The sequence below is a fragment of the Pelmatolapia mariae genome, linkage group LG6 (assembly GCF_036321145.2).
Source record: "Pelmatolapia mariae isolate MD_Pm_ZW linkage group LG6, Pm_UMD_F_2, whole genome shotgun sequence".
NCBI lineage: Eukaryota > Metazoa > Chordata > Actinopteri > Cichliformes > Cichlidae > Pelmatolapia > Pelmatolapia mariae.
In genome coordinates this window covers 22314071-22341235 of record NC_086232.1, presented here as the reverse complement: position 1 = coordinate 22341235, position 27165 = coordinate 22314071, and the positions used below count along the sequence as shown (strand labels likewise).

The window sequence follows — 27165 nt, the reverse complement described above, 5'->3', positions numbered from 1 at the left end:
ATGAATGTGCATCACTCTTCAATTATTTCCTAATTAGTCCATATCTCAGACATTAACAGCTGAAAATTGAATTCCTAAGAAGACTGTCATGTGAGGAATTCATTGTATTGTTCGTTCAGTTCAGTTTTTGCGGTCAAAGTAAGTGCAACTATTGACCAACAACAGACTGCCACACACTAATCAATTAAATGTTATCAGCAGCCATGCTTGCACTGCTGAAACATTTGGACTCAAATTTAGAAGCAAGGGAGTGTTTTCAGTGTTGCCTCAACTAAAATGAGAATAATGAGGTAGGACTGTCAAACTCTAGTTTGTTGCTATAGATATACACCTACTAGAGCAAAGATTAACTGTCTTCAATAAAACCAGCTTCAGTGCAGTTACAGTAGCTGTCAAGGTCTGCTGGACTGATAAGAATAAAGCACCATTGCTTGGAATAATCATCATGGATGGTGGTGATATGCTAAAGTAAAGTATATTTTGTACATTCATGTTAGATTTCAATTTTAATTAAATTCAGTTTATTTATATAGCGCCAAATCACAACAGCGGTCACCTCAAAGTGCTTTATATTGTAAGACTCTAACAAAATATAGAGAAAAGTCCAATAATCCAAAGAATCCCTATGAGAAAGAACTTGGCAACAGTGGGAAGGAAAAAAGGCTTTTGAACAGGAAGAAATATCTGGCAGAACCAAACTAGAGAAGAGACAGCCATCTGCCGTGACTGGTTGGGTTTAGGGGAGGGAGAAAGGACAAAAGAAAGACAAAGAAATGTGGTTCTCTTCTCATCTAGCACTTCAAGGTTTCTATTAACATTTCACTTTGCTCATACATACTTGCATTCATCAGATGTAAGATAAAGGTTGCATTTTCTGTGAGATCTGTGGAAATGACCTGGGTGGGATATTGGCAGCTTTTGACCATTTGTCGATTTCTTTCAGCTTTTAAAGACCAACACTATTAGATAAAAGATAGAATATAAATAGACTGTGGTAGGAAACAAATTCAAAAAGGTCAATTTTATTCATGTAAAAGTAGAAGTCCAGTGATCCAAGTCTTTTCCCCCTAAATGTGATTAAAATGTCAGCAAAATATTAACAGCTGGTTGAACTGAAGACAGTTTAAATAATGACTCAGACTCTTGAGCCACACAGTCTATATAGCACATAAAATTACAAAATGATGACACAGAGACTGGGCTATTTGAAGGAGGGCCTCAGAGTGAGAGAAGCTAAAATTAGGCTTTTAAACAAAGGATGAAAAGAGGTGTTACATCAGTAACATTGTTACAGTTGTACACAGCTAAGGGGTCAGAAATTGGTCAACTGAAACACTGTAACCATCATCAAACATTTAAAAAAAATTGTGACATGCTGGTCTTTCTCTTTGGATCTCGTGAGCTGTCCCCGAGGCAGCTTTGGATATCACCCAGTATGACATACTATTAGAAATAAAGCGGTCAGCTGTCATGGACAGCACCACATTCATTCGCCCTTCTGTGTGTTGTGGATTGGACAACAGTTGGGCTGATATCATGTTGCCTGAGCATGGCATAAGATCTAAAGTAAAAAGTTTGTTTCCCCAAACAAATGGCTTGAATGCCCAAATAAAATGAGACAATATAGTGATGCATGCTCAGAGTCAAAGTCCTTAAAACAGACCAAAATCACACTGGCTTCCAAGTCTGTAATCACTAGGAGAAGCTGTTGTGTTTAATAACAATACACCTCTTTTGTCTTCTGATATTTTTTTTTACATCCGTACAGGAGATATTTTGTTGCTTTTGTTGCATTTATTGTGATAAGTATAAACCCGTGCTCATCATGGTCAAAGCTTAAACCTATAGGTGGAAACTTGATTTTTGTTTTGGATGGAGTACGACAACATAAGGCTTGTGGGCCAGAATCAGCCTGGCAAAGACTCCAATCCGGCACCTTGACAGCTTTGGGAAATATAATGGAGAGCATAAATTTCTGGACCTTTAACTGCATTTTTGTACATTTTGCAACATTTCTTCCGGATAAATACCTCCCCAGGGACATTGATACTACACTAAAGTAGTTCAGTAATAGATAAACATTTAAATGACAGAAACATTCCTGTACTTGATGTAAAATGAGTTTAAAATCCCTGGTGTAGATCAAACAAACACAAGACCTGGACCAAATCAGCTAAGTTCACTTTCTAAGTTTCTTTTTTTTTTCTCACAACCATGTAATTGATCTCACCATTACTGATTACTGTTGTTACAGTTTTGTGGTTTTGAAAACCATTTCTCAACCAGAGATACTCCATAGCTGATGCAGGGTTGATGAGAGAAGTAACAACACATTCATATTTAGAGAAAATAAAATTCTCATTAAAAGGACAGGAGGTTAAAATCTGCTAAATAGTGCTGCCTAAGAGTTTAATTCTGATCGTTCATAATAACTCACAGACTGCTTCTGCATTTTCGTGCCTTTGCATAAATTACCATCTGCCAGGGAAGCAACAAATGGGCTGGTCAGAAAGGGGTTTTGAGGTCAAAGTCCTCCCTGTGACATCTCCCTGAACAGGGTACCTCAGTTCACTTCCATCATCTGGCTTCCGCTCTGCCAGCATTCTGATTTTATCTTTAGAGTACTAGTAAAGCAGAGAACGACAGAACAAAGAGTTGGAATATCTACTCTCTGCCACCCTATTCTTCTGTAACTCCAAACTCCCATGGGTTGGGTATGCTAGAACATCAGGCTGAGTGTCACAGTCTGTGTGGCAGACCGTGGGGATGTGGAAGAAAATAGGACCCAAAACGCAGGACTCTTAGATGAAGGCAGTGCGTTTATTTACAGTGATGTAACAATCCAAACAACAATAAATCCCCAGTGCGATCCCGACTCCCGTTCCGTGTCTTCTCCCTTCTCCCGTGCTCCGTGCTCTGTCTCCGTTCCTTGTGTACAGTCCGTCTGCTGCTTCCTTGTTTCCACAAATCCTCCTGGGGAAACACACATACAAAGGCAACCGTGAGTACCTTTACATAACGCCAGACTGGCACTTACTTCGCACATTTACTGAGAACTGACGGGACGTCACAAAACGATCCAGTGTCGAGGAGCTCTCAGCCACACTGCTTTGTAGCTCCCGCGACGATGTTTGATCAGCTGCAGGTGTGTGATCGTTTCCTTAGGTGTGGCCAGCCACCTGGCCGGGCACACCCACCAGGCCTGAAGATGCCTGTAAACAGGTGCTCCCAGATACACCTGTATCCACACGCACACGCACACGCACACACCCACACATACCTGCCAATACACAAGCATGGAACACAGGAACACAGCATAGTGCAGCAAACATACACCATATACTATAATAATAATAATAACGATGATAATAACGGTCCACACTGCTCACGGACCCCGAGTCCCTAGAACCGGGTCCGTGACACTGAGGCCTTCTACAGGTAAATTAATTTTGTCTAAGTCATTATCAGGATTTATTTATTTTTTTTAGTGAAGTTACCGGCTAATTGGTGCTGATTAGTCGACTAATAAAATACTAGAATTTTAATGACTAACTGGAGGACGAACTTCTTGGAAGGCAGATCTATGGCTTCACATCTGTCCGCTCCAAGGTCCTGCTGCCTAAATCTAAGGTCCCAGTTTCCCACACTGTCAAGCTGTTTGTGACATCAGTGGTCTAGTCTATTCACTTTCTCCTTTTCTTCTCAAGGTCAATCAGCATTCATGCCACATTCTTTAATCTCACTGCACATCTCTCGTTCTCCTTTGCAGACACCTTTGTGCAACCCACCTCCTCCCCATCTCCACCTCTCATCACTCAGGCTCCATTCAAGCCACCATCTTCATCTCCACCTAAGCTCCGGGGGGTGCTGCTCTAATCCCTTTCACAGCTGGAGTTCCAGGCAATCGGAGTCTAACCGCCAACGCCTAGCAGGCCTAGCCTATGCAGATCCAATTGCTTGTGCCAGGACTAGTGATTTAAAAAAAATGACTAATTAATTGCACGATTTTCTGTAATTAATCGCCAGATTAATCGCAATTAATTGATCAATAGCCTGGCTGCAGTTACATTTTTTCAACTTTATATTTAAGCTTGTAACTGACATTTATGGAATATAATAGAGTAAATGCAGAATAAACACAAAGAATGTATGCTTTAATTCAAAGAGAATTTGAATAGTTTTCTTCAATCTTTTAACACAGGTTCTCTCCTGTGAAATACAACTTTTTAAAAAACCTATATACTAATAGGTAAGTATACACTAATATATAATATAAATTAGTGCTGTCAAACAATTAAAACGTTTAATCAGATTCATCACAGGGTTACAGTGGATTAATTTTGATTAATCACGATTAGATATCATTTATTTTTATTCTATATTAATCGCATTTCATTTTGCATGACCAAACAGACTCGAGAAAAAAGGGAAAATATACGCACTACCTGATCAACTGCCCATTTGCCCATGTGCGAAGGTAACTCTACATGCATTGACAGAAACATTTCAGGGATTTTGAGTCATTCTGCACTCCAGATGCGTTAACCCTCTGGGCTTGTTCAAAATCACTACCCTTTCAGCTTGTTCATGGCCAAAAGTGGCCACCTACAGATTAGGCCTGTAATTTGTTTTTGTTTTTGTTTTTTTGCCATTTTTTCTGCATAAAGCTTTTAAGTAACTTCAGTTCTTTCCATAAATATAAAATAATTATTACTTTTTTATTTTTTAACCCTTTAAACACCAGTTTGTTTGTCCACTGCACCAGCTGGACGACAACCTCAAATCTCGCAATTTTATATAATTGCATTGCTACTGAAATTTCTTGTATTATTAATAGTAGAGTCTGGGGCATATAATTGATTCACATCAACATTGATTATAATGCATTGTTATTTTTCTGCAGTGGCAGAAAAACAAAAAAACTCCCTCTCAGCTTGTTCGTGGCCAAAAATGGCCACCCCTTGTTTACATTTACAAAATGCTATAAAATTCATATATATTAAAAAAAATGTCCAGTTTTTTTTACATGATTTTTTAGATTAGCATCAGGACTGTTCATGAAAATCAAAATTTCATTAAAATTCTGAAATTTAACCCTTTAAATACCAGTTAGAGCACATAATCATAACAACTCATAAATAGAGAAAATCATAAAATCCCAGGTTTTTTTCTAAATAATACATGCCATCTGATTTATTTGCTAACCATGATGAAGGTTAGATGCATAGCAATAATTAACAGCATCAATGACATTTATGCAACATTGTTTTTTTCTGCAGTGGCAGAAAAACAAAAAAACTCCCTCTCAGCTTGTTCGTGGCCAAAAATGGCCACCCCTTGTTTACATTTACAAAATGCTATAAAATTCATATATATTAAGAAAAATGTCCAGTTTTTTTTTACATGATTTTTTAGATTAGCATCAGGGCTGTTCATGAAAATCAAAATTTCATTAAAATTCTGAAATTTAACCCTTTAAATACCAGTTAGAGCACATAATTTTAATGATTTACATAGGGATAAAAGCATAAAATCCCCATTTTTTTCCTAAATAATACATGCAAACTGATTTATTTTCTAACCATGATGGAGGTTAGATGCATAGCAATAATTAAAAGTATCAATGAGTTTTATGCATCTTTGTTTTTTTGTGCAGTGAGAGAAAAACAAAAAAAAGTCCCTCTCAGCTTGTTCGTGGCCAAAAATGGCCACCCCCTGTTTACATTTACAAAATGCTATAAAATTCATATATATTAAAACATTTTTCTACTTTCATTGACTTGATTTTTTAAATTAGCACCGCTTCTAGTCATAAAAACCAAATATAATTCAAATTCTGATATTATACCCTTTGAATACCAGTCAGATTATGTATTATTATAGTAAAAATAGTAATAAAGTTCACATCTTTTAGCATATAAATGGTGAAACCTAATATGTTGTTTATCATCATTGCAGGTCAGTAACAGTAACTGTTACAATGATTTATTTTTACTTTATTTATTTATTTATTTATTTATTCTTTCTTTTTTTTTTTGGGGGGGGGGGATGAATGGCCAAAAGCAATGTCACACATGGTGTGTTAGTGGCCAGAAAGGCAATTTAATGACCAAATAATCCCTGCAACCACCAATAAAATGATCAAAATTTATATTCCAGTATCTGTGTGCTTCTGTGTGCATCCTCATTAGCAGCAAGATGTACTAACCACATTAGAGTGGTTTTTGTAGGCACACTTTCTACACCTGGTTCAAGGGGCTGCTGTTCCGTTCCTTTCACGCATCCTTTATTCCCCATCACCGACTGCTGGTTCCTTGCGTGTTGCTGTCAAAAGAAGCATATTCCTCCGTTGCTTTGGCATGTGGGATATTGCTGTGGTGGTTTTGGTGAAGCCAAAGACAGACAACAAAATCTTCCTCTGTTGCAACTGGAGGAGCTGAGCAGGAAGCTCTGGGTTGTTTCCCCTGTGCCGGTTTTCATCTGAGGAGTTCCTCTGCCAATGTGACCGAAGGAAAGACGTTGTCCTCGGAGCTCCTCTGGTGTAGGTTTTATCTCCACTTCATCTATAATCCTCCAATCCTCACACCTTGGCCTCCCGTGCAGGTTTGTAAGGGTGCACAGCAGCTAAAAGATCTCCTTTGTTATAAAAAAGTCAAAAGTAGATCTCAGGCTGCTAATGCAGGAAACTGCATACAGGGTGACCCCTAGTTTGATACCAGTGGGTACTGGATTGTGGTGCAGTCTCTCTTCAGTAGTGGGACCCACATGGTTTTCCTTTCATGGCGGATCCACTGAGTCGCCGGCTCCTCGGTCTCAGAAAATGCTCCTATGTTCTTTTGGGGGGGGGGAGGGGGGGGGGGGGGGCTCCACCTCCATGCCCCCCAACCCCAATCCTCCCCCAAAGAAGAGTATTGGCTAGAACTCAACATCAGTGGTGATGCAGTCAACCTCTTTGAAGATTGTCCCCTCATCTTCTGGAGAGGAGGTTACTTCATCTTGGGCAGATGTATTTTCTTCAAGGGCAGAGGACTCCTTGCTGTCCTTGCTCTCTGACCAGATCATATAGGCAGTGCTTGAAGCAGTGATGATCTAATTGCCATATTGCCAGAATAAATGATCTGGAAGCTGTTAGGCATACTTACAGCAGTAGCTCTGTCTGCACCTGCATAAACTCCAGGACACGTTTACAAATAGTGTTTGTTGTTGTTGTTTGCACTCCAGCTGCAGGTTTGAACTCTGCAAAATGTCCTGTGATTGGGGTTTTTTTTGTTTTTGTTTTTGTTTCTAGAGTTGATATTTTGGGTATGGTATCTTTTGATGAAAAATACAAGAGTAAAAGTGCTTTTAACATGTGCTTCAAAGCTAAGTTTGACTGGGAACCTCAAAGCTCAATATCCTGCATCCACAGAAATTCACTGCAGCCTATGTAATGTTTGAACTTATTCCAGTCTATCTTGCAAATACATGTTTGTACTGCAATGTCATGCACAAACACAAACTATTAGATCCTTAAGATCAAACCTATGTCAAAATTGTTTCATTATTTTGGTCCATTGGAGTGTGGTAGGCCATCAAAGGCCGCTACTGGAAACTCAGAATATTACATGAAATTGCTTGCTTGGCCAAAAATGGGTAAATGATGTAATTTAGTAAAAAACACTAAAAACTACAATTTTCATGTGTTGAGTTTAGAATGAAAGCAATTTTACCTAAATCGCATGATATAGTACTGTCAGTAACAAGGAATCAAAAAAGGTGGTTATAATGGGTTTCAATTGGCCACAAATGGCCACGATAGAGCCAAGAGGAACAATTTAGTGTATAGTGAATATTATTGACATTATTAAGGAGCTGATGTTGAAAATCAAAATATCTGAAAGAAATACACACCTTTGGGAAGTTTCATTCCATTTGCATTAACAGAACAAAAATGGTTGAAAAGCGAAAAGCAAAGTGGCCACAAATGGCCAGGATAGAGCTCAGAGGGTTAATTGCGTTAAAAATTTTTTTATCGCATTGACCATGATGGCGGATTAATTTGTGTTAACGCGTTAATTTTGACAGTCACTAGGACACTTGTCAGTCAAAGCAACTATGTGCCTAACTTGGTTATCCAGTTGGATGAGTTATAAAAATATTCTTTCCACCATTCCCACTGCTGAGAGCCTCTAGACACTCACACCATTAGAGACCAGGTTTGGCGTAAAATAAACATTTGTTTAGTTTAAACAAAAACATTTGTCTGTCTTGGTCATTGTGTCCTTGGGCAAGACACTTCACCTACCGCCTACTGGTGTTGGTGTAACAGGGTCATAAATCACATCTTGTTATAATTACACAAAATGTGTTCTAAACCCCCAAACCGTTCCTTTTATACCTGACTTTTAGGACCTCCAAGCCTGTAGTTATGTTCATTATCAGTTAGAGCCCCTCCTCATTGTTCTTCTTCTTTGGTGCAACCCTATAAATACAGTGGACCCCTTTTGCCTCTCCCCTTTTCTACAATTCCCCTGTGGGAGAGGTGGGTGTCATTTCTTTCCAACACTGTAAAACACACATATAATTCATATTTAGCCACCCTGATGTTTCTGATTGCAATTTTAGTTCAATTATTGTCATCATTATGCCTGTTTTTTGTTAGATGCTATAAATGTGTAGTATGTGTGTGCCACATAGAGATTGAAAATGTGACGTCATTGAGGGGTAAAACCGCAAAGCATTGTGGGTATCCGTGGCAAAAGGTACTAGCGCAAGCAGGCTTTCAGTTGAAATCAGTTACACAGCGATAAAAAGAAACAAAAAATGGCAAGAAGCTGTTGTATTATTAACTGCACAAGCCGGGCGAACGACAGCCGCGTGAAGCCGACGGGTAAAGCGATTGGTTTTTATCAGATTCCGGCGTGGAAGAGAAATTGTCCAAGCCATGTCTCCGAAGTCACGAAGAGGCGACGGATGGCCTGGACAGTAAATATTCAGCTTTGAATAAATAGTGAATTGTCCTGACAGAATATTGAGTTTCGCTTCTGTTATTACCATGGTACATTGACGAAAACATACTTTTATTCACAGGATAAAACAGTTTTTTGTATCACTAATTGCCCAGTACGATTACAGCATACAATATTATTGTCACTGCTACATTTCTGTAATGCGTACCAGAAATTATTTCCACTACTAATTAATTACCGTTGAGCTCAAAGTTCCTATTAATAAACGGTTAACGAATGTGTATTTATGAAGACGATTTGTGAGACTGGTAAACTTACCTTTGTTCGTACGATGGTCTTGTGCTCTACACGGTGCATTTCAAGGTCCTGTACCCATCCGTCGGTAAACTGTACCTGGGCTTGTTGCAGTGACCTGAAGTTACTAAAAACTTCATGAGTGTATGCACTCACTCCAAGAACCGTATAATTATAAATATGAGCGCGGTGAAAGTTGAGCAGCACGCTGACGTCTTTTGTCCACTCTGTGTGCTCGTAAGGGTCTAACCCCGTCACTCCTTTGATTTTTTCCTTGTACCTTTTCTTTGCCTTTTTGTCGAGTCTGTCTTTGTACGGTCCGGCATTGTTCTCCTTCGTTTTGTACATTCCTCTTTTTGGGGGCAAAGAAAAAGCAAGAAGGAATTGAAACCGGCAAATGAACGTTTTGCGGTGCTGCAAATGCTTGCATTTGATGCGGTACTTTGATTATTTTGCCACGGGATCCCGGCATGCAATGCGCGAAAGTCACGTGGTCTGTCAATCTCTATATGTGTTCTAGGGAACGTGAACGCTAGCATGAATAGATAATTCTTGCTAGCTTGGAAGTTGTGGTGGGTTGAGCTAACCCTCTTCCCCACTGTTTGTATTTGGTCATAGGAGCTGGAGTGGGCAAGCTATTTATTTGGAGGTCTTTCTTTCTTTTACCTTTTATCGTCAGGTATGTCGGATTTCGTGTTGTTGTTGTTTTTTTAATCTTATGTCAAATATGTTACGTGTAAATTCATACTTTATGTTTAATGTAAAAAATAAATGCCAGCGCCCTTTTCTACAATTCCCCTGTGGGAGAGGAGCTGGAGTGGGCAAGCTATTTATTTGGAGGTCTTTCTTTCTTTTACCTTTTATCGTCAGACACAACGCAGAACCACACCGGTTCCATTGGCCAGAGGGGCCGATGGCCGAGGAGTACAAATACCTGGGAACCATCTTTGACAACCTCCTGAAATTCTCTGCCAACACAGAGGAGATTCTCAGGAGGTGCCACCAACGGCTATACCTCCTTAGGAAACTCAACTCCTTTGGAGTCAGCACACCCATCATGATGACTTTTTACTATGACTTCTTGGAAAGCATCATGACCTTCTCCATTACCTGCTGGTTTCACTCCCTCAGCCTTCAGAACAGGAACAGACTGCAGCACACTGCATCAGTGTGCTCTAAAATCATTGGCCTGCCTGTCAGAACTCTGGCACAGGTTTTCAGCCAACAGGCCCTTAGACAGGCAGCCAAAATCATCAACGACCCCTCTCACATTCTTCACTCCGCATTTCGATGGCTCCCCTCCGGGCGACGCCTCCGCTGCATTTCCTGCAGGACTGAGAGGAGGAGAGCCACCTTTGTCCCCAAAGCCACTCTGCTTTTTAACTCCAGCAGATAAGACCATTTCCCACACCAGAAACATAAACTACCCCACACTCTTTTTATACTACTGACACTTTATTCACTCTTAGTCACTCACAGTTATTTATTCACCTTTCAGTTACTTTAGTTTTAAACTGTGTAATTTTAAAACTGTGTATACTGTATATTCTGTGTATTTATTATCTCACTCTTATTGCCTGTTCTTATTGTTCTTATCTTCAACGTTATGCTGCTCTGTTGTATGTTAATTGCCCCTTGGGGATAAATAAAGTCTTTCTGATTCTGATTCTGTCAGTCTGCCCCAGGGCAGCTGTGGCTACAACTGTAGCTTGCCTCCACCAGTGTGTGAATATGTGAGTGAATGAATAGTGGAACTGTAAAGCGCTTTGAGGGTCTCGAAAAGTGCTATATAAATGCAATCCATTATTATTATTATTATTATTGTCCTTACAGAACGATGTTTGGTATTTTGTAATGACCAAGATGAAGGCCACAAGCCGAAACACGTTGTTCTGCTAATAAAGTTGTTTCCTAGTCTTTCAAGTGTTGCTGGAGTCCTCACCTGACCAGATCCTTACAGAACAACACCAAAAAAAACTGTCCCATAACTTAACATTTTTGCTGTGTTCTGTAGATAAGCAAAAAAATATTTGCCTGGTTACCAGTTAAATTATCCATTGTTCCTATGTGCAAGAAAACCCATCTGCTCAACAGTAACCCAAATCCCCCAGCCTTTCACCTTGCCATCCAGCACTTAGTATTTCTCAGCCTAGCCAATAATGTTCATTAGCTCTTCCAGATAAAAACAAAGACTTTCCTGTTATCTGCTTTTGAGTTCAACCTAAACCTTTCAAAATTTCATTTGGATCAGGACGGTAAATATTAATAAATAATGTTACCACTATCTTCATCAGTAGTTTTCTATCCAATTATGCTCATCTTCCCTCATTTTTAAACACAGGGATAAAATAAACACACTGTACCATCTCTTCTTCTGACTGTCATTTAATTGGTGGAAGAAAAGAATAATCAATAAAAAAAGAATAAAGTTGAAACACATTAATTGGGTTTTGGTGCTTTTGACACATTATAGAATCGAAAAGTGAATCTGCATAACAATAAAGATAGGCTTGACTTCATAAACCTTTGAATGCATATCTGTTTATTCTGTCTTATTGAGAGACAATATTTAGAAAATGGACTTTTAATTAAACACTAAATTGCTACCATCTGAAGTACAGTGCAATAAACCTGCTGTCATCTCTTCATTAATCAGGACCAAGATGTTCTGCTCTCAGAATGTACCTTGTTAATTATACAAGCGCCAACAAATTACAGTCCTCTGTGTTACTCATTCATCCTTGTGAGTTATCACAAATTAGTTGCTTTTCTTCTTGGTTTGGCTTTATCACTGATTTACACATGAGAGCTCACAAACTCTTTGCTAGTGCCATACGTTCATCAGCACTGAGAGAACAGCACAAAGGATGATCAATAGTCACATGCCTGGCTGCTTTCACACTCTATTTGGGGACTGGAGTGTGTGGCATTTATTTTTGTTCTCTCAGATGTCTTACTTTGATCTAAAACGGTTCATTTATTTTCACAGGTGAAGTGCAATAGTAATAAAGTGCTGATGAGTGAAAAAGAATTAGGTGCTTTTTGATGTGAAGCAAGAGATTTCTCTATGTTGTTTTTTGAAAAAAATCAGGGTTCACAAATGTCCCTTCACTCTTGAAGACAGCTATGTGATTTCATACAAAGTACCTTCATTGTACACTGTTAAAAAAAAATCCTAGAAAAACAGTAATATTCCGGCAGCTGGGGCGCCAAAATAATACCATCAAATAACAGAAAATAACTTTCTCATAAAAATACGGTTATTTTCAGTAATGACAATACAGTTTGTTGCCCTAATTTTACATGGGATTTTGCCTTTTTCAAGTGATTTTAAACATTAAATTAGGAACATTTTAATGTGATTAAAAAATGAAATTACCTATAAACAAGGTCAATGAATGTGGCAATATGAATAATAATACTTAAATGTACAGAAATATACAGTTAACAGTTGGTTTAAATAATAATGGATTGCATGCCCTGGGACAGAGTGACAGAGGCGAGGCTGCCATATCGCACTATCGGCCCCTCTGGCCATCACCAGTAGGCGGTAGGTGAAGTGTCTTGACCAAGGACACAACGACCGAGAGTGTCCGAGCCGGGGCTCGAACCGGCAACCTTCTGATTACAAGGCGAACTGCCAACTCTTGAGCCACAATCGCCCTAAATAGCAATAATAGTAATAATTATTTGATGTTAAAAAAGTTTATAAGAATCATTTCATATATTTTTCCATAGCATTACATTTGAATTTAACAGTTCAATCTTTCAAATAACGGACAAATATTTGTGAAATCATGACACATTTGTGAATGTATTTTAACAATCTAAATATGCATATGTACAGACAAATACATTTAAAAAACAAGAAAATTATGTTTTATTACATTACAGTGATTTTACATTCATTTACATTTGAAATGTGAAATCACAGTCTATTTATGTAAATTTAATGATATTCTAGAAGAACAGAACTGTAAAATACACAGTAAAATACTTTTATATTAGGACTTTTTCTTACAGTGTATGACTGAATGTTTTTGTTACATTTTAGATTTTTATTTCCAGCTCTTCCTGTTTCACTTGAGGAGAAAAACAGACTACTAGGAATATCAATTTAGTGACACCATAGGCTCCACGTTTTGCAGTAATCTTCACTGCAGTATTAATATTTGAACACAGTGAAATGGAAAATAAGCTCAATTATTTACATAGTGTATGACTAACAAGCAAATTTTCTTTAATTGTTAAATAATAACTGGCAGTTATAATAAGAATTATAAAGAACACTGTTGAAACAACAGTATGTGAAACCAAAAAGGAGGCGACTCTCACCCTTCTTACCTTCAATTTGACTCCATTCTTTTAGACTTTATGTTCACTTGCTTCATGTGCTGTTTGGTTAGATTTAAGAACCAACACTACTTGGTTAAGGCTATCCCACATACTTAAATTAACCACCGGTCCAATTCCTAGCAGCAGTGAATCCATACAAGTATTTCCATGTACCTATTCATAAAATACATAAGGGTCTTTCATAATGAGCAGCTTATTGTTTACTCATATGAATGGCTGACACAGTAATCACGGTTTGCTATTGTTTTACTCACTATGTGTATGTACATCACTCTGCATTCAATCATTAGTAAATTAATATTATATATATATATATGACTTTCTTCTGCCTGTCTCTTGTCTTAACCCAGTATAACGGCCAAATATGTAATTGTAACCTGGACGTGTGTCCCTCTATCTATAAAGAGATGATCTATACTGCTCGCCCAAGTGCAATGTCTACAATATCTGAATCTAGGTTTGGGAAGGAGATTGGCGGTAGCAACTCTGTAAGAGCAATAAGACTTCCAACCCACATAACACGCACGACCACAGGTTTGTGAAACAAAGTTTGCTTTATATATATTTCTTTTGGATCAGTTCCCTTTGCTCATTCTCAATGTAGGGATACCTCCAAATGCAGTAAACATCTCAGATGCATCACAAAATAATTGAAACAATCAAAACAGATGTAAGACAAGAAAGAAAACACAATATTTCAACACCCCAAAGAAAGGGAAAAAGAAAAGAAAATGTGGTACCACTAGACTTTTACTGGTTGTCAACCGTCAGTTTTTATGATGTCAGTTTCATTTAGTTACCAGTTTATTTGGGTTTGAGAACAAAAAACAACCTGAGTTCCAGGCGAAGAAAAAAGTAGCAAAAGAAAATGATAAGGTATCTCTCAGGTGGACTTCCTTTTGTTTTTTATTCCTACCGCCCTCCTGGTACGGCAGGCATCAACTTGTCGGCGTCCTGACACACAGAAGGCCTCCACAGCAGCAACAGTGTCTTAGATCCACGATACCAGCTCCTCACTCGGCACACATGGAATTGTCCCTCAAAAAAAAACCAGTCTGCACACAAACATGCAGAATGTTAGATGTCCACATTCCTTAAATGTCCTTATTCCTAATGTCCTTGGTTCTTTTTAAATATTAAAATAAATTTGCATCTTGTGACACATTAAAAGTAAATACACTGGCATTACTGCTCATCACCCGCAGTTACAGCTACAGCACAGCTATTGCACGTGAACTGCGCATAACCACTTAGCTGGCCGCGGCTGAACTAGCAGGCCCAAGAGAGGAAAAAACACTAAACACTCATAATAAACAAAACTGTCACAACATCACAATACTATGAAAACACATCTTAAACATCATTCACTACTATTCTGACTGGTTAGTTATTTTTTTTAGTGCATTGAACTGCAATAGCGGTGCTAAGTGAGCTAGGCTAACTCACCAGAATAGTTCAAAAAGTTCGAAGAAACACTCCGACTCCTTCGAGGTAGGTACCCGTCTGTGGTTCACCGCTAACGGCAGCTCTCTCACAAATGTTAATGGAACCTCTTTTCTCTCTTTCAACTGGAAAACCGTGCTTCGCGGCAGCATGGAGTTTTTCCTTGCCGTCTTTGTTCCTCTACACCACACCTTCACGCGCACCGAGCTGCAGGTGATGCCTTCAGGGCAAGCCCGGAAATTAAACTATCAGACGAGAAGTACGATGCATTCAAAGAACCCTGTACTTTTGATTGCTGTAAATCTCACCAGGGTTACATAATGTAACGTGCCAGTCCAATGTGTGTATGTATCGCTTTGCCTCTCCAAAGTGTGAAATGGACCTGCATGCAGAAGTTCCAGTAAGCTACAGTACCAAAAGAGGGAGATATTTTATGTCGAAGAGACATTACTAACACATTTACATGTAAATACATACAGACCACCTATCCTAATCATTTGTAAGAGGACCCTGGAATGTACTTCATACCTTCCTTGGTCACTACTTTTTTTTTTCTTTTTTTTTAATTTAAGAAAAACAGAAGGGAAAAGGGACAGTGAGAAAGGGCACTTACAAAGACAAAGAAAAAAAAATCTCCTGGATCACCTGTTGAGAGAAAAAGAAGAGAAAACAAGCAAAAAAACCCAAAACAAAGCAACATACTAAACACAACACCATCACGTTAATCTAGCTAAGTGTGAACAGCAGTAAATACTAAATATTGAATGTTGTTGTGCAGCACGCAGGACAGACAGCGCACAATGTGCTTTGAAGTAGCAGCTAAGAAAGGTGTAGTTTATGTCTACGAACAGTGAACACCCGTGTGCACACCTGTGTGGATCAGCGCGCTTGTATACAAAAGGTTTCTCCATGTAATGGTCTGCTAGAGGGTGTGGAGGGCCATAGCCCCGTCCCCCAGGGCATGAAGCAGGCATGAAGGAGATCCAGGCTCCAGACATCCAGAGGCCCCAGAGTGCGAGAGCCCAAGGAGGACCACCGGAGGGGCATCCGTGCCACCCTCCTGGGGAGGGCTGAGGAGATCCCCAGACGAGGGGTCACCCAGTAGCCACGGAGCAGAAGCCAGAGGGGGCTGCACCGGCGTGCCCGCCGGCTCTGCCGGCAGCCAGCTGTGCCAGAGTGAACCGAGTTGCAGGCCCCGAGGCCGGAGGCCCGAGGGCCCGCTTTGCCCCGGAAGAGGCCTGACCGAGCGACAGGCACCAGGCCCTGCCAAGTAGCCACCGGGAGTGAGCTGGTGCATACCTGAGCGCCCAGCCCCGGACACCAAGAACCACCAATGCACCAACCCCTGAGGGCATCAGTTACCGGCAGGGAGTGCGGTGAGGGGAGATAGGCCTCCACACTTTGGAGGGCCTGGGAGTTCCAAGGGAGGTGGAGTCTAAGACCCGACCTGACATATAGACACAGACAAACAGGCACACACAGACACAAACATGCTTTCCCACCCTCATGCACACATATACAAACACTCAGCACTCACCCAACGTAGGGATAGACATACATGGACATGTACACACAATCATACTCCCCAAACATACTCTATACCCCGGGTCCAGGTACCCTCACCCCCAGAGGGGGAAACGGCACCCAGACCCAAGAGATGTGACCCTTTCCCCCGGGGTGGAGGCAAGCAGACCGCCCCAGGCTCCGCAGCAGCAGGGAGGCCAATCGGACAGCCAACACCTCCTCCCAGTCCCCCGCCCCGATGGCTAGTAGAGAACGGGGGTGTGTGAAGACCCCATACCTCCCTCCTCCCGCTCATGTGTAGTGTTGCTGCGTGTTGTCCTAAAGTGCATTTAAAACAAGGGAGGGCATGGTGCTGCTGCCAGAGAGCAGCAGGTGTTAGCACGGCCCCTCCCGAGAACCCTCAATGTCTACATGGATTTAAAATTGAGAGGTGGGCACCGGCGCCAGAGGTAGGGTTGAATACACAGACCGTCCACTGGACGCCGTTAACGTGGTCACCCTCAAGGCCCTATATATATGTGTGTGTTATGAGAGTGTGAATAATGTAGATGTCTAAGTTGTGGAATAAAATTGAGGCACAGGTGGCCAGAAGGGGACAGAGGGGGGGGAATGCCTCCCCTGCACCCTGGTGACACACCCGCACCCCAAGGCCCTACCTGTGTGGGTGGGTGTGGTGGAGCGGGAAGAGGGAGGCAGCCGGGGATGGGGAGGAAAAGAAGGGAGGGGCAAGATGCCCCTCCTTAGGGCCAGCTCCCCCGCTGACCCCAGTAGGCACCCCCGTCCTCTGGTACCCACCAAGGCAAGGGAGCCCAGGCCCATCCAGACCGGGGCCTACGGCAGCAGCACCGCCAAGCCCCACAGGACCTGGGGAAGCCACCGCAGAAGAAACTGTACCCACCCCAACATTCAATCATCTCCAGACTACACAAGACAACAGACACCCAGGTTAGGTTTATTCTCCACCTCTCCTATGTCTCTCCCCCACCTGCAGAGTGGACTTCTGCAAGGATGGAACAACCTCCCTGCCAGTTGAAGAGCCCCCCAGTTAGGCCGATGCACCAGAGGCCCCCTGCGCCAGGGCTGAGCCCCCGTGCACCCACCCGCCCACAACCTCGGTGACACACCGACGAGGACCGAAGCCCCCAAGGCCCAGCCAGAGCCCCATCACGGAGACGAAGCACCCCCGAACCCCAAGCCCCCACGCCTGCCCCGGATCCACTCATGGGCAGCCAGGCTACCAGGCCAGTAACCTACGTCCGCCAGTACAGACCATCCCCCAGCCCCGCTGCACGCAGCCACGAGGAGAACACCCTCTAAGAGCGACCAGAGCCACTAACCAGGTTATGACCACAACCCCCCGGGTTGAGCCCTCCAGGGATAACGTCTCTAGGGGTTCTCCAGGCGCCCTAAGCCCGTCCCAACCTCCACATCAACCACAATAGCGAAGGCAGGACCAAACCATGACCCCCCACCCCCTCTAGGTGACGGAGCCGATCAAAGGAGCCCAAAGGGATTGATCAAATGTGGTGGCAGAGGCTGTATCAAGACTAATGTGATCTATTAGATGGTTTTTATATTGATTAGAATTAAGATTATTTTTATTTTTCCAGTTAAGGAGGACCGTTTTCTTGGCAATGCATAGGGTCACTTAGGTTCCTTGGTCACTACTAACTTGTTGGCTTTAAATATATTACCTCCTCCTGCTGGAAGTGCAACTTCTGCATGTATGTTCATTTCAAGCTTTGGAAAGGCAAAGTGTGACATGTACACACTGAAGTGGCATGTCTGATACACTCTTTGCCATGATATTGGGTTGTTTGTTCTGTTTCCCTCCCCACAAGAAACATTAAACAAAGAACTGAAAAAAACTGAGCCATGTTGGCCATTATTAAACCATGATTCCTCTCTCTGCAAATAACAGTTTTAATTATCATTCCTAGTGCTATTAGCAAAGTCATACACCATTTCAGGTCATTGAATGATAGTTTTAAATTAGCCTCAAATCATTTATATGAAAGAGATTTCACTTGAGGTTCCAGAATTTTTAAGTTTGTGACTCCATCAAAAAGGGCCAGTGCCTGGGCCTCTATTTATACACACTTATGTATGACAGCCTCTCAGTTTGAACTCATCAACCCATGCATGGGAACTAATGAGCTGAACTAGTGTGCCCAACTTGTGGGTTTGTCCAAAGCCAAATATGAAAAGCTTTCCTAATATTTGGATTAAAGGCTATATTGCATTTTTCAGATTGTTTTTTTTTTAATGAAACAGTTCATAGATTTTTTTTAATGCCTCTTAAAGTCAGTTTTCCCTTTTTGTTTGACCTATTTATGATTCATGTCGTCACTACTTGGAATTGTTAGACAGCTTGCCTATGGACTTTGCTTATTGCTTCTACTTGCACTTGTGCTACAACCAGCTGATTATAGTTTATGTGCTGGAGGAGGAAAATAGTGGCGCAGTCTGCAGCGTGGATATGACAATTGCTTTTATTTTTATTGCACAAATGGACGAGAGCACGATGGTTAAGTGGAAACTGCATCCATGACAGAAATAGCTGCATTATGCTGCAACCCCCCCCCCCAAAAAAAAAACGTTAGCTCTTTGCAAGCATCTGCATAGAAAGCATGCTAACGCTAGCCAAAGTGATGTTAAAGCTGAGCCCAGCCCAGCAACCAGACCCTGAACTTCAGCTTGTAAAGTTCAGGGTCTGGTTGCTGGACTGTTTCTACCTGTTCATGTTTCTAAAGTAATATGACATTGGTGATCACTTTAAAGTTTCTTTTTGGTGGTATTGATCTTTTGTTTGTGCTGTTGCCTTTTTTTTATTATCCCTAAATACTAAAGGAAAGATCATATGTGTGTCCACAGGATAGGGATTTGTGTTGGTGTATGAGAATGTAGCCTATTGGTTTTATATTGTTAAATGGTAAATATAAGACAATGTGTTTCGTGTCAAGACAATCATTTACTAAATGTAACAAATTATTTTTGCCTGGAAGTAATTAAGTATGTAATTAAGTGTACTTCATTACAGAAAAATGTGTAATATGTTTTTTTGAGTAATGACCCCAACATCAATCACAGCAAAGAGCGGAAATACTTCCAACATGCACAAACATTTGACCACACAGCACACAAATAATTTGGATCAGTGTAATACCTTTGATATGTTGGCTTGTGATGATGGTAAATCTCAAGGCAGAGTCAATGAGAACCCAATGAGAATCAATAAGGAATTGAATCAGTGATGCAATCGGAATAATTAAATTCTTATCAGTTACCATCCCCAAGCAAACAGATACTCTCATCAGTTGTTCTCTTGGGAAGAGCTGCTGAACAACTTGTTAAAGCAAATATTTCATCACCCATCAATGTGGCAAAAACACAAAACATTTAGTCATGTTGATATGGTCAAGATGACCAAAGATGAAGCTCAAACAGAGCTTTAGGATGGGGAAGAAAAAAAGAAAATATCTAGTGAGCCGCAGTTCTCTGGGCAAAAATATGTTGCCCCTGCTGCTTCAGGTTGTTAGGAAGATAACAGTGACTAAAATAACCACTCATTACAGTGAAGGTATGCAGAGGAGCATCTGCTGTTTTAGCCCAAACCAGATGGGCTAAAACAGCAGAAGACCGCAAAAAGGCGCAACTCATGTCTGCTAAGAACAGGAAACTGATGTTACAATTTACACAGCTCAACAAATTTGGACAATAGAAGATTGTAAAAATGTTTCCTGATCTAATATGTCTCAATTTCTTATCCAACATTTAGATGGTAGGGTCAAAATTTGACACTTTGAGCCCCTTAGCACCAAACAAGTGTCTTTTAGTGCTACAGACCTACCCGAGTATTGTTGCTCATAGTGTGTTTGTCTGCCCAATGTTTAATTGAATGAGAATATAAAAATGGGAAAAGATTTTGTATAATACGTTAATTTTATTACACATATAGAATAGCAACACCTTTTAAGGACAACTTAGAGTAGGTATTTCAGTCCATCTGTAGTGTTTCATATGTTGTCTTTTATATTATTACTGAATCATTAAAGTACAAAGTCCACTTCATTATGATAAGCATTCTATTGTAGCTACATAAAAAAAGAGCTTGGTGCATTACATAAATTATTGTTTATTTTTTCTGTTCTTCCTTCTCTTCTTTGGTGTCTTCATCCTTTCTTTCTTCATCTCCTCCTTCATCTGTTTTTTCCTCTTCCTGCTTTTCTTCATCTTCTTCTGTCATCTCAATTTTTTCCCCTTCTTTCTTTTTCTCTTCTTCTACTTTTTCCTCTTCTTCCTTTTCCCCTTCTTCCTTTTTCTCTTCTTCTACCTTTTCATCTTCCCTTTTCTCCCCACCCCCCTCTTTCTCTTCCTTTTTATCTTCTCCTTCTTCCTCATCTTCTTCTACCTCCTCTCCAGTTAAACGCTCAAGATCTATAATACGATGTTTTAGAGCTTTGTCTGCATTTTCGTAATTTCGTAAGATCTTCTTCAGCTTGACCTGCATCAGCTCCATGGTACCATACAATTTGTTTACCTTCTCCTCCAGCTCTTTTTGCTCAGGTTTGATGTTAGCTGGATCCAAGTCTATAAGACCATCTTTCATCAGGATCTGCCGACCCTTATCCTCAAGCATGCCTTTGGCATCTGGATACTCTGACAGTGATTCCATCAGGTCATCCTTGGAAAGGCAGAAGAGCTCTGAGTATCCAATGCTGCGAATGTTGGCGGTCCGCCTGTTACCCGCTTTGCTACCTTTAATATTAAGAATACTAATCTCACCAAAATAGCTGCCGCTTCCGAGTACAACAAATTGTGTCACACCATCATCGGCAACGACTGCCAGTTTTCCATCTTTGATAATATACATCTCACGACCAATGTCGCCTTTCTTACAGATGTAATCTCCAGGGCTGAACACCTGTGGCCGGAGTTTGAGCACCAGCTCAATCAGCAGGCCTGCCTCACAGTCTGCAAAAATCCGAACTTTCTTTAGTGTCTCCATGTGGACTTGGATGGCTATTTCTGCTTTTAGCTTGTCTGGGAGATACCTCAGCACTTCTCTTTCATCCTGTGCCTTGCCATTATTCCACAGATAGTCAAACCACTTGATGACTCGCAACTCTAGGTCCTTACTAACCTTTCGAACCTGCAAATGAAAAGAAAGCAAGAGGATTAAAATAATATTTAAAGAAGAGATTATTTTACTACATCTTTTGATCTAGACTTTTTTAATCAATGTTTATTTACCTGCATGTACTGCTTAATGTTGTCAATGCGGGCCTGGAACTGGGCTTGGGCGGCATTCATGTTGGAGATCATGGTGGCAATGTTTCCCACAATGGTGGCAAAGATTAGGACTCCAACTAAAAAGTCCACAACATGGAAGAGAAATTCTGAGTCCAAAGCTGGTGGTGGGGTTTCTCCAATAGTTGTCAGAGTCAGTGTGGACCAGTACAGGCTGAAAGCATACTTCCTCATGGGCTGTCCAAACTCAGGCTCCTCAGGATCATCCAGAGCAGGGTAAACCCAGTCATCAGCACCAAATCCAATAGATTTGGAAAAAGAGAAATACCAGCAGGCATTCCAGTGGATGATAATAAGGATGTACATGATAAGGTTTGCAATACGGAAGATGTTGGGGTAGTTGGTTTTAGTCTCTGTTTTGGTAAAGAACTCCATCATGCGCCCAATCCTCAGAAGCTTGTTTATGCGGATCTCTGGGTAGTCGATGCCAAGGACGAAGTAGAAGATGTCAGTGGGCAGCATGGAGAGAACATCGAGACGAAACTGAAAGCTGCTGATGTATCGATCTAAAAGCAGCTTCTTATCTTTCACTAGTAGGCCTTGTTCAAGGTAACCTGCAGTTGAAAGACATAGTGTTTACCATTTACAGGGAGATTGTGTTTTTAAATACTATATGGAATTAAATGTTCCCTTCTACTGCAACAATCACCTTTTAATTGCACACAGGATCACTGTTCAAACTGTAATTATTAGCAGCTTTAAGATTTGTAGTTGGTGGTGTAAATAATGCTCTAGATATCTTATAGTAAAGCAGTTTCAACAAGTCTTTTTTTTTCCTGTTGATCAGAGTACAAAAATTATATCCAGAAAGGGAATTCATGTTAGAAAGGGATGTTTTCTAACATGAATTCAGCTGAAGGCTTCAGCAGTACAAATTTCCACTTTGAGTCTTGCTGGATGATAGTTGATTGCTGTGCTGCAGTAGAGAGACAGAACCACACCATCACTTACATATAACATGACCAGGAGAAATGATGACATCACTGGCCACTCATTTTATCTGTGTAAGTCTAATTAGTGCTTTAAGGAAAACTATATCACATTTTGAAAATATTTCTGCAGAATGGTAAGGTTAGTCTTTCACCTGTTCTGGCCCTGAAGTACATATCAGCCAGGTAGATAAGGTCTGAGGTGTAGTCCAGAATAACCCAGTAAATTATGTAGTCATGCTGCAACTCCTCAAAGCAAGCCCTGTTTGCAAGAGAAGACGACCACCAGCAGTGAGGGTGGTTTGTAAATTAACAATGTTGAATATCTCAGCACTATGTCCTGTTGTGCTAGTGTTGCACCCCATTAACCCAGTAATCTGTACTAACAGAAAAAAAGACAATACAATGTTAAAAAACATAACTTCTCCCTTTAAAAAAAAATTAAAAAAAACTATTTCTGTGCATGAAAGCAAACTGTAGCTAAAAGTAGATTTAATGAAGTAGGATATTAAAAAAACAAACAAATGAAATCATGTAAATATTTGACCTTTAGGGAAATTTAGTGATGGAAGAATGACTGATTTATCAAGGTCACCTGGCTATGATCATGGTCCAATTATACATCACTGGTAGCGTAATGATAAACAGCCAGTTGTAATACAAATTTCCAGCAGGATTAATGACAAATATTTCTGCTGGCCTGTGGAGGAAAGAATGAAAGTGTAAAATAAATACTCAAAATTATACAACACATAAATTTATTTTGAAGTTTCTGTAAATTATGTACTTACTTATCTTTGTCCTTGCTCTTGTCTTTCTCTTTTTCTTTTTCTTTCTCCTTTTCTTTTTCTTTTTCTTTTTCTTTCTCCTTTTCTTTTTCTTTTTCTTCCTCCTCCTTCTTCTCCTTCTCCTTTTTTCTGTAATGTGCAATAATAAATTAGAGAATACTGAGCACCGGTTATCCTTAATAACATAGTAACATTTCCTAAAAGGTGAGGAGATAAAAATCAATACTCTTTCTTTTCCTTCTTTTCCTTCTTTTCCTTTTTCCTTTTTTTCTTTTTCTCTCTGAAAAAAATGATTAATGCAACATGTTTAACGTGATTACAGGAATCTAAGCCTTTACTTTTTTCATAACCCCAAATTGTACTTACTCTTCATTGTTGTTGTTATTGTTCGTGTTGCCTATATGAAGAGGCGTTGATTGAGGTGAACTTCTGAAACAAACACAGCACATTTTATTAACTGACAAATCTTTGCTTTTTTGTCATTATTATTCTTTGTGTATTTATATTTCAGTTTTGCTCACATGTCATCGTCACTGTCACTGGCAAAGTGAGGTGGAACATAAGGTGGCGAGGTGAGCAAGGCCTGGGTGGTAGTGGCCATTGCAGCAGAACTGTAGTATACTCTGCAGCAATAAAATATTTTTCAGGATGACAACTTCGGACTAGACTAGAATTTAAGTACTGTTGGGTTCTAAATTGGTGTTTTAGCAGTGCATAAATTTACACATATTTTAAACTGAAACTGGAAGTATTTTGGCAGTTGTTTGATCACCTAGCTTTAAAAGAAAAAAACTGAAAAATATATCTGCTTTTTGATTTATCATAGGAACTTTTTGCGGGTTTATACTGTTGGTCAGACAAAAGAAGATATCGCTTTGATCTTGAGGAACTTGTTTTACAATTTCACCTTGTGATAGCACAGAGATAATTACTAGTGGCATCCCTGTGCATATTTTAAGAAAGTTTTGATTTGATGTTTTCTTTTTATTAGAAACAAGAGCAACCCATGGAAGCAGAAATGTGTTGTGCTGTCAAAACTTGTTTACTGAGACAACAAATAAACATATAAATGATTAATGCCTGAAAGAATAAATAACTAAATAAATACAATTCTTACATATGTAAAAAAAAAAAAATATATATATATTCAGTTTAATTCAGTTTTATTTATATAGCACCAAATCACAACAACAGTTGCCTCGAGGTCTAAATACATAAATAAATACGTACATATATATATATATATATATATATATATATATATATATATATATATATATATATATATATGAATGAATAAATCAATCCATTAAAAAAAAAAAAAAGATTTTACTGTCTTCATCTGCATCATGTGTCATTTATATCCAATGTTACTATTGCATTTGTAGTGTCAGTCTCAGCTGGTAAGCACATTGTTTTACAGATCTAAATGAATTATTTAGCCATACACATAGATGATGCTACAAAAAGAACTTACAGTATCATGTGACTAAACTTACCTTTTTCGATCCTTAATGTAATTTAAAGTCCATTTCCCTTTAGTTGTGTACTTTCCTGGAACTTAGACACTCACAGTATCCACAAATTTATTGTATCATCAATCACTGAATGCTATTTAATAATGTATAACAACATGTAGCTAGGCAACTAACACCTGTAGGTACTGAGTCCATCTAACTGTGTCATAGAGTCTCAGTGACCCTGATGAGGATTTGGGGATTAGACTTGTCTGAGGAGAGTGGAGGCAAAGTCAATCATCCTCCCTGCTTGTCCACTCCAGCGGGATATGAGATACATTGAAGTGAAGTTTCGACAAGCCTCAGTTAACCTCCTACTCAGGATCCACAACACTGAAAACCATTATGTGTTGACACTGTTTTTAAAATTCAGCAACAAGCTATAATTTTCCTGATCATTTGCTGAACAGAGGATTTAGTCTGCTTGCACACACACGCTTACACGCACTCTAACACACACACACACACACACACTCCTCCTGCTCAGTCAGCACTCTCCTCCATATCCTCCTTTGATCCTATTAGATCATGTCCGGTAGAACAGATTCCAGATCAGGCTTAAAAGAACAATAATGTCTCGTGTGAAATCAAAGCAGAACCTCTATTGGTGAATAACGTGTACAGGAGTATACTGTAGAAATCCTGTGGTTCAGTGGCTCTCCCTGTTGGCTGATGTGGTGTTTGCAGTTTTATGACAGCAAATTTCACAGTTTGCATGTGAGCTGAAGCATCTTTGCAGGAGTTTAATGTCCTTTCATTTGTTTTGGTTTAGTGTTGAAATAAGTATAAATGGAGATGACATTGTGTGATTTTGATGTGTTCATGTCACTGATGAAACTCAGGGGAACATTGACTAGAAGGAAACACTGTTGAGGTAACAGTGGCACACAACAAGATAAAGATCGTGTACACAAAATACTGATATGTTATTTTTTGGCACTTTAATGGTTTAATACTGTGGACAGTACAGCAAAACAATAAAACATAAGATAATCCTCAACCATTTACACAATGTGTTGATGAGTGAGAATAAACTTTCAAGTACAGAACTACAGAAAAAGAGAAAAACCACAAACAAAAAAAACCCTTTTTAGATTAGGTCTGAAAACACATTTTGGTTATTCTCTTTACAAAGTGTTCAATTTGTTCCCAATTAATTTTTTTAGTCTCTTTTAACTACATCACCTGTAGCTGTTTTCAGCTTTTGTTCCATTTGCTAACAGAGGAGTATTGTTGCTGGTGATGAGAGGCAGATTACAGTGCAGTGGGATCTGCTGGCCCTCCTGTCATGTTAGCCTCACCGACATCAGTGGCACCGGCGTCAACCTCAGCTGGGACATCAGCAGCAGCAAGTATATCGGCGGTGGCAGGGGCAGCTGGATCAACGGCCACCTCAGGGGCTGCTGGGGCACTGTCAACAGGAACTACATCAACAGGAGGTACATCCACAGCAGCAGCACCATCAACTGGAGCAACATATATGGGGACGTCAACTACAGCTGGCTCAACGACCGCTGCAGGGTTTGCTGAAGGCTCTGCTGAAGGCTCTGCTTCAACCATGGCTGGGTCGGCCTCAGCTGCTTCCACCTCCTCGGCCTCCTCTACCTCATCAGAGTTCAGCGGGGCGCGTCCTGCAGCTTTGGTGGCAGGGTTACCATCCTGTGCCAAAGAAATGGGAAAAAATCATGTCATATATATGTTGACAACCAATGATGAATTATTGAAGTTAGCTGCTTCATGTTCAGGGTTTATGCTTGTGACGCTGTCATATTTAAAGTTATTGTTTGAACTAATGCTCCAGCAAAATGTGTAACAGTCTGTGTTTCTTTGGCTTTTTACACCCGTCAGAGTGTTGTCTGTCCTGAATGTGTCCTTTTCTTGTTCTAGCTTTCTGTTTTAACAGTGTTTGCACGTAGCTTCTACCGCTGTTGTCAATTTAGCCTAAATGTATTTATTCAGGTCTCTGAGGAAAATTGAGAAAAGCCTCAATTTATTCTACAATGGAATGTGTTTGTTCTACATGCATTACAAGTTTTACCCAGTTTGTTTTTAGCTC

At 40.1% G+C, this 27165-nt stretch overlaps 1 protein-coding gene across 4 annotated transcripts; it reads right to left on the bottom strand.

Annotated features, from left to right (window-relative positions):
* Positions 1-14133: 14133 nt before the first annotated feature.
* cnga1a (cyclic nucleotide gated channel subunit alpha 1a) lies at positions 14134-25292 on the bottom strand. 4 transcript variants are annotated; one of them, XM_063476220.2, is made up of 9 exons: positions 25092-25292; positions 24114-24215; positions 23959-24018; positions 23819-23872; positions 23596-23721; positions 23400-23504; positions 22960-23066; positions 21819-22429; positions 14134-21717 (listed from the first exon to the last, which is right to left on the bottom strand). In XM_063476220.2, exons 2-9 carry the CDS (start codon positions 24191-24193, stop codon positions 20701-20703), a joined length of 2160 nt encoding a protein of 719 aa, XP_063332290.1. In that variant the 5' UTR covers positions 24194-24215; positions 25092-25292; the 3' UTR covers positions 14134-20700. The 4 variants fall into 4 exon arrangements, with proteins under 4 accessions (XP_063332290.1, XP_063332289.1, XP_063332292.1 ...); XM_063476219.2 differs by having other exon boundaries at positions 23959-24021; positions 25092-25291; XM_063476222.2 differs by lacking the exon at positions 23819-23872.
* Between the last annotated feature and the right edge of the window lie 1873 nt (positions 25293-27165).

What these genes read in the sequence shown, in the direction of transcription:
- cnga1a (XM_063476219.2), bottom strand. Translation starts at nt 24,193, where the DNA reads ATGGCCACTACCACCCAGGCCTTGCTCACCTCGCCACCTTATGTTCCA. An exon ending in AATAACAACAACAATGAAGA is followed by an intron (nt 23,873 to 23,958) that starts GTAAGTACAATT and finishes CATTTTTTTCAG; the next exon opens with AGAGAAAAAGAAAAAAAGGA. An exon ending in AAGAGCAAGGACAAAGATAA is followed by an intron (nt 23,505 to 23,595) that starts GTAAGTACATAA and finishes TTTCCTCCACAG; the next exon opens with GCCAGCAGAAATATTTGTCA.